This window comes from Beta vulgaris, chromosome 8 (assembly GCF_026745355.1).
Source record: "Beta vulgaris subsp. vulgaris cultivar EL10 chromosome 8, EL10.2, whole genome shotgun sequence".
Lineage (NCBI taxonomy): Eukaryota > Viridiplantae > Streptophyta > Magnoliopsida > Caryophyllales > Amaranthaceae > Beta > Beta vulgaris.
This window is the reverse complement of record NC_079209.1, coordinates 14,564,308-14,572,893: the sequence shown is the minus strand read 5'-3', so window position 1 is coordinate 14,572,893 and position 8,586 is coordinate 14,564,308. Positions and strand designations below refer to the sequence as shown.

General features: G+C 32.4%; 1 protein-coding gene across 2 annotated transcripts; it reads right to left on the bottom strand.

Moving 5' to 3' along the window:
• Positions 1-4,378: 4,378 nt before the first annotated feature.
• On the bottom strand, positions 4,379-8,149 carry LOC104901050 (uncharacterized). Of its 2 annotated transcripts, none has more exons than XM_010688592.3 (2): positions 7,559-8,141; positions 4,379-4,851 (listed from the first exon to the last, which is right to left on the bottom strand). In XM_010688592.3, exons 1-2 carry the CDS (start codon positions 8,007-8,009, stop codon positions 4,787-4,789), a joined length of 516 nt encoding a protein of 171 aa, XP_010686894.2. In that variant the 5' UTR covers positions 8,010-8,141; the 3' UTR covers positions 4,379-4,786. The 2 variants fall into 2 exon arrangements, with proteins under 2 accessions (XP_010686894.2, XP_010686895.2); XM_010688593.4 differs by lacking the exon at positions 4,379-4,851 and adding an exon at positions 5,709-5,904 and having other exon boundaries at positions 7,559-8,149.
• Between the last annotated feature and the right edge of the window lie 437 nt (positions 8,150-8,586).

Sequence of the window (8,586 nt, the reverse complement as noted above, 5' to 3'; positions counted from 1 at the left end):
AGAAGGCCCCATTGGGGGAATGGAGTAGCTGGACGAGTTGTAATGTCACGTACGTGAACTCAACCGCTGCATGCAAATATGCGAAGCCCACTAGGGGAGTAGGCGTCATTGTCTATGTTAGAGTCCAAAATCAAGACTATTATTGGTGTGATGCTAGAATATTTCCTTTTTTATGATACTAAACTAGTAATCACTATAGGTTGATGTGTAATACTCTCTCCATCCCATAATATTCTTATGTATATATTTATTTATTTTTGGTTCTACTACGAGGAGTTTCCCACCGTCTTTGGCGAGTGGACTAATCTCCCGCGGGAGTTTGCATGGGTACCTCAAAGGGCAGCATCCCTCCCAGCTGAGATTTTTTCCATACCCAAGGCTCGAACCCGAGCCCTTGGTTAAGGAGCGAGAGGCTCTTAACCACTCAAGCCAACCCCAGTTGGTATATTCTTATGTATATATGATAGGAGTTAGTAGTTAGATAATATGACATTATTTTATTTTAAGAAAAGAGAATGTGGGACATGGTTAGAATTGGTAGTTAATAACAAATAAGAGTGGTATTATTGAGAGATAGTGTGGGCCAATAGTTAGAAGGTAGAATGATTAAATTAAAAGTGGGTTATATCTCAAACTAGAAGTGTAAAGATTATTTTGGGACAGATAAAAAAGGAAATTGTAAAGAGTATTTGGGATGGAGGGAGTATATTTTTTTTAATGTTTTTTTTAAAAAAATTACACAATTTGCTATTTTACAACTTTTTTTTAAAACAGCCACAACGACTACTGGTTATTATTACTTTAGCAAAAATTCAAAGTAATTTCATACTCTAAAACACATGGACAACTCCCCACCCAAACTCGTATATAATAATCGAGAAGGTTATGGCGAGCCATAATATGTGCAGCTATATTTGCATCCTTAAACATATGAACAAACTTAAATGGATCCAAATATCAAGCTAACTTATCAACCCTGACCATCATCCCCAAATAGTTGCCATCCCATTTCTTTTCACTAATTAAATTAATAACTTGTAAGCAACCACACTCCACTATAATTCTCCTTGCATAGCATTGCATGCCCATTTTTAGCCCAAGAATTATAGCTTTTGCTTGTGTAATAATTAATATTCACCTCCCAATTGCATCTCCTTTGTTGGCAAGCCGTTCGAGCAACCTATCCACTATAATCACGAATCACCATCCCCATTCCGACTCCCACATCTTTGAGTAGCTCCATCAACATTGATTTTAAGCCCTCCATCCTCCGGTAGACACCAAACTGCTGATTCGCGCTGCTGCATACTACTCCTTTGATCTTTCTCCTCCTCTTTCCTCTTGACCTCTTCCCTACACTATCAAAATGGCAATTCAATCCAAACTCAAAACATTCTAAAAGAAACGTTTTCTACGCTCATAAAATCAATTTTTCGAGTGAAGGTGGTTCTCAGGAGGCAATGCGGCGGTAGACGATAGTGGTGGGTTAGGGGGTGGGGATTTCGAACGTTTTCCGGAATGATGGTGGTTCTCCTGAGGTAATGAGGCGGTAGTGGTGGGGGGGGGGGGGGTGGTTCTCCGTGCGGCAGTAGTGGTGGGGTGGGGCTTGGTTGGAGTGGGGTTGGGGGAAGGGTTTTATTTTTTTTTCTTTTAAGTTATTGTTTCTAATTTCATTTTGATTAAGGTTTTTTTCAATATAACTAATATGGATTATTTATGATTTAATTAGCATTAATTTAGTTACTTAGGAGTTATTTAGCATAATTAGGTTGATTTGACTTTAATAAGTAATGAAAACTTGACGTCGTTAGTCATTAACTGCATTTCATGCATTTAATATAAATTATAAGGATATATAGTACATTTTTGAAACTATAGAGATACCCCATGAAATCCAAAATTCCACTGGGGTACCATGTGAAAAAATTGAAGAATAAATTTAGAATGTGTCTTAGGTTTAATATCTTACATACACCATAACTTACCTTGTAACAACAACTCTCATGTCATTATTGGTGTATTTCGTATCATTATTATTTATTACTAATTTCTATGTCATTTTTCAACAAAGTTGTATACTTTTTCCCTATTTGATCATTATTTTTTTTTAGGTTTATATATACTTTTTCATTATTACACAAACTGATATCATTTATAAGAGAACTAATATCATTATTATTCACTTTTATGTCATTTTTCAGCAAACCTGTATCATTTGCAACTCTTTATATCCCCTTTCATAGTTAATTACACAAACGAATATCATTTATAAGAGAAATAATATCATTATCACTCACTTTTATGTCTTTTTCCAAGAAACTTGTATAATTTCATTTTCATATTTATTATTATTACACAAACGTGTATAATTCTAAGAGAAATTGGCTCATTATTATTCATTTCATGTCACTTATAAGAAGAACATGAAGATTGAAGACACTACTCACAATATTCTACAAGAGCTCATACCGCAACATCGTTAGTATCGCAATCAGATTGGAAACTCTCTCAAACCAAGTTAGATCATCGTCAACTTTAAAATGATGTTAGATCTTCAAACAACTCAATCGCTCTGGACCATTTTCCTCCCGGTGTTTCTGAAAATGATTTGGATTAGATTCAAACCTTTTACAATAGCTTCAAATTTTACACAACTTAGCTCAAATTACTCTGCATCAAATTTCTCCGATCCAAAAAGCACCAGAAAAGGGAGCAAAACTCGGAGGAGGCAAAAGCATCAACGACGATTCAGCATGGAGATCAGAGTACATATATATGCTTCTGTTAACATATGGACTATACCTAAATGGTACATAGAGTACAACTACTTTGAATTTCTCTCCTTACTCAACGATTTCGATAATTTCTTGTTTCCATGGATTATTAGCAATTGAAATTTCGAAGAAAACTCATGTTTGGATACCAAGTGAGGTGGAGCGAGAAAATTCTTGGGTTTGGTTTGGACGGTATGGGTCATGGAGGAGAGCAAAGGTTAGTTGAGAGAAAAATAATTTTACATGTGCGAATGGGTTGCGATTTTATAAGTTAAGTGTAGCAATTATACCAAAGAGTAAATTTTAATTTTCTTTATTTTTAGTAATTTTTTTTTTTTTTGAAAGAAAGAAAAGGGATTTCATTAATATATCGCCAAACGGCACTTACAAGTCATTTCTGAAAAACATAAAATTCTAATAGAAATACATATCACCCTAGAAATGTAAACATCGCATATTTGACTTAATTTTGCCTTAATAAAAATCTTCATCTGAAGCAATGCAATCTGTGAGTTCGCTCTGGTTCGGCATACGATCTGCAGATGCGGAAATTTTGGGATGAACGTACTCCAATAGTCTTCCATAATTTTACAGAAGTTGTGAAACCCTAATTCTTCATGTTGAATCTCGAACTTCAACCAATGAGAATAATTTCTCATACCTAAAAACAAAAGAACCATACTCACAACTCCCATAGGGGAGAAGGAGATTTCCAAAACAGAAACTAAAAACCCCATAAAAGGGTTTGAGAAAATCTCATAAAGAGATACTAATTTATTGAACAAAACAAGAAAATGAACTAAAAACTGAAAATAAAAGGGAAAAAGGGGCTTACCATGGATGAAAACATCCATGGCAGCCCCCTAATTGATGAAGAAGGGGTAAGAGAGGCTAGGGTTTTAGAGAAAGAAAATAAGAGGGGAGGCTAGGGTTTTTTATTCGAACTCATCCTTTTCCCATCTTATTTAATGTTAAAGAGATCAAAAAGTATACCAAAAAAGAATGAAATGGACGTCTCGTAAATTTTGTATCAAAAAGATGTAAGAATATGCCTTGAATTGTGGTGCTCAAGACGTGTTCGACGAAATGCACGAGAGACGCAAAACTGCGTCTCGCCCGGGTGGTCGGGCGAACCTCGCCCGGTCGGGCGCGGGAGCAATCTGGGTTTAGTAATACATAATTGAACATAAACGTTCAAAGGCGTGTCTTACATTGCAGATCATGCAAAAAGCAAATTGAAAGTTTATTAAAGAACCAAAAGAGCAAATATAAATTGTATGCATAACCAATGTTGACTCAATAATAATTAATATTATGATTTGAGAGTTAGCATATATAACTAGTTTAATTTTTTCATATTAAATTTAACGAATTAACAGATTAATTACCTAGCTGTATGTCAATGTTTCAATTAGACTTTGAACAAAATCGAATAACTCAAAACCGCGAGTATGTCTTAGCTAATATGATACATCAAATGTAATCCAATCCAAAAAACCCATTTACCACCTGCTATACTAATGTTAAACGCTTAAGAGCCACTCATTTTCTTACTAAGAAAAAATGTTTATGTCAAGAATCTAATAAAAGCATGTCCAAGGATGTGTCAAAATTTGATTTTGTGGCATTCATGTGTGTTGAGATGCTTAGTACTTCTAAAAAAAAAACACACCTACTCAAAATTGAGAGTACAATCTTCAAATGAAGATCTAAACTCAAATGCTTTTAATCTTTATAGGTCATTAATCTAACCAAAAAGAAGATTAAGAAGCACACCTTAAACAAACTTTTCCTTCTTTTCCTCTTTCTCTATGATTTCTTTATACTTGAGAGAACAAACACTCTTGAGACAAAAAATACTTAACACCCGATTCCTGACTCTTTGTCCCATCATTAAATAAATGAATAGTTTTTTCTTTTAAATTGTTCCACTTTCTTCTCCTCAGAACTTCATTAATTTTTTTTTTTATATAGGAATAAAACAAGGAAGAGAAGAAGACGCTTTTTTCTGTTTATCTTTGAACTTGTTGAATCCTTGATCTCTCCTTTCTTCCAATAAGCATTTGTATATATGACCCTGCATTTTGGTTATTAGAAATCATTAGGAATTCTTCATTAATGACTCAAAGAAAATATATGAACAAGGATTTATGGGACTTAACAAGCTCAAGTGGCGTATTCTATACTTTCGGAAAAAAATTAATGTAAAGTTAACATTCCATGCAATTTCGAAGGTATAACAAAGTGCACGATGCTCATCGTGCACCTCTGTTCTTTGAGTTTAAACTGTATATTTTTTTATTTACCCGGCCTTCTTTTCAATACGAACTATGTTCTTCTTAAGATAAAGCTATACGAAAAAGAACATGCATCTATTGACCTCTTAGTACATACCAAAAAGAACATAAAGATTTTCAACAAGATAATAATAAGTAGAATTCAATATAAGTAGTTTCTTATTTAAATGGTTGATATAATAAGAACATGTTGTTAGTCTAATTAGAACATAACATTAGTTTTAATTTCAAATTAGTGAATTTTTTTCCGAAATTAAATTTGAAAAATATTTTCTTTTATTTTAAATTGTATTTTTTTAGTATATATGTTCCTTATTATGATCTCTTGTCTTTATTATTTTTTGGTAGAAGGCTATTCCATTAATTACTAGAAAGCGATTATATGATCTATTTTATTTGATGACTGAAGATTAAATATGTTATATGATTTTGAACAACATGTTCTTTTCACGCAGAAAATTTGTTAGAAAAAGTTCGTTATCTTTTAGATGAACGATATATTCTTTTGAGTGCATAATGTATTTACTAAATAAAAAGAAAGTTTATATTTTTATTAGATAAACAACATGTTCTTTTGGATACACCCGGTATAAACCACACTTTCAAGCTGATATAGTAACATCTAAGATTTGTGGGCTAGAATCAATAAAGCATCATAATTCATATATGTCATTATATACATAAACATAAGCATAAAGCTTATATGTGGAATCTCCTATAGCTCGTGCTATAACAATAAGCGTTTATGAAAGAAAAGAGGGGGCAGATTTATGAAGATTGCCCATTGTATTTTCCCCTAGTAATGAAGTATTGGGGTCCCAACTCCCAAGGGTCTGTAAAAGTAAAAAGGGGCCCAATGCGGGAGAAGTTATTCACGAGAATGGAAAGGCAAAAACATAAACTTTGATTATCTCCATATTACAAACGTTTAATGGGCACCATATTGGTCCCACTGTCTCACATCAGGAGAAATAGGCCAATGACCAACCTAAGATTATAAAGTTTTTAAGTATATTGAGATACTACCATAGATTGCACATGATCATTTGTTAATTTTTTTTTTTTTTGAAAGAAAAGGGAAGATCATTTGTTAATTTGTGAAACCAATGTTGACATTAAAATTATTTGGTTGGTCACATCGAGTATTTTTTTCTTTTTTTTTTTTGAAGGGAGTCGAGTATTTATTTTTAATTAACAATAATTGAAGCAGTCAGCAGGATATTTACATGTTACTTGTTTTTTATATTGATGGTCAAAGATTTATCATAAATGATTTATTGGTGATCCAGCAGGGAGATAATTAAATGTAAAAACTCTTATAAATAACTTTCTTGCTGACAACTCAATTTCGAACTAACTTGTTTTATTGCTTGGATGAAAAAAAAATATTCTATGGTATTACGTTGTCATCCGGCGCCAATCCTTTTCTGTAATCAAATTAAATAGTGTATAATTTACAAAAATGATTAACATTTCTTATTAATTTGATTAATTACGTATACACGGACTCAAGGCAATTAAAACACAATTTTATAATTAAAATTCTATATACTATGGAGGATTTCGAGTCTCAATAATATTCATCCTATAGCTAAATGTCATATTACCCACCTTTCACATTCTCCTCAATGTCTGAACTCTGAAGTCCAGGCTTTTTCTTTGTTGAACTTCAAACCAGACATACAACATGCTCAATGTCTTATGTAAAATATGTGTTTAGTAATGTTTTAATTTAAGTCACTTATTAGAGCAAAATGAACTATAGAATGAACGGAATATATCTATATTATTAATATATTAAAAGATGTGCCTAAGAACATATATGTGTCACGAATCACCATCACTTATTCAATAACATTCTATCCACCTCTTTCTCATATAATAAAAAATAGAATAATTATTGATGTGAAAATTCAAACCCACAACCTTAAGTATAAAAAAAAGAAGTCCAACCATTGTTACGCCAAGCATAATTGCTTATTTAATCAAAATTAATGATGACATATGATTAGAAAACGTTTGAAATACATAGAATAAATAAGATGACATTTTTAAATAAGTATGAAATGACTTATTTAACTACTATTAAATTGTAGCAAAGAGATCGAAAACTCGAAAAATCACTCGACCTCAATATTAGTTGTTGGTAAAATGTGTACGTATTTATTTCAGTCGTACCACATTGAAAAACATGTGTGAATGCTTTTCAAATACTAGTTAGGAGTATTATTTTATTCATTTTTTTTATGAACGTATTATTTTATTCATTTACTCATACTCAAAACACAAAGTAAAAATGTACATTTTTGGCTAAGATAATATTCAATGCATAATCACTTTAAAATAAAAAAACATCATATTGCAAGATTAAAACTAGTTAAATGATAGTCTAGATGAACCTTTTGTTAGTCCATCTATCAAGTAAAGAAAGCAAAACAAAAAGAGAAAAACAGGGCAAAAATTTAAAAAAGAGAGAAGAATTATTACTGTGTGGATTACAAACTGGAGGATCTTCAAAGAGAGAGAAGGCAAGTTGCTTTTGTGCAACACCAATGTTAAACAAGATAACACCAGAAGAAGGATCTTTTACAATTATATCCTTGACTGGTAACCAAAGAAATAGCTCTTCTTGGCTAAGCCCTTGAACCCCATTGAGGCCACCAAAGCTAAGGTTAGCCTTAACAACGGTATCGAATCGAATCAAAGTCTCAAACTTAGCCTCACATGGCTCGTGAAAGTAGACCTCTAATAGACCATCTTGGTCAAGTGTGAAGGACTTGACATTCTTAGGGAAGAGCCCACCTGGGAGACCTTGGCTCTTAAGAAGATCATGGATTGATGAAGAGAAGGTATTGAATGGTAGACTTAGTAGGATAATAAAAAGGGGCAAAATTGGGAATTTGTTCATGATGTTTGAAGTGTTGAGATGAGTGACCATGGGATAAAATGTCTCTTCTTTGTTGTTGTTCTTATTATTGATTTTGAGGATTTTGGTTGAGGAAATAGAGTGATGAGATGAGTAATGAGTGGGGGAGCATTGAGATGGTCGTTTATAAAGGGTGTGGGCTCATTACTAGATTTACTATTACCCAAGCATACTTCCACTAAAATTTTCTTACTCGCATTATTTGTGCAACAAGTATGAATACTTTTGACACGATTTTCACTTATGTTACAGCAGGGAAGATCTTAGTTGGGCTTGGTAGTGGCTTGATCTTCGATGATTTGTTTTGGCATTTTTAATTCGGATACAATACATAAATTGTATTAAATGTATAAATTTTTTTTATAATGTAACGGTTAAGGTTTCAATTTTTAGTATAATGTTTATGTGATTAAAACTTGGCCTTCTTATGTTTTAGTTTCCACATTCGCTATTGTTTACGTGGATTTAATATCTAAACGTATTGGTAGTTTATGTAGCTTTTCCAAATGTATAGCCTTAACAAATTAATTTATTTAAATTTAATAAATACGTACGCGATACAATATAAATATAGAAATATATCATATAC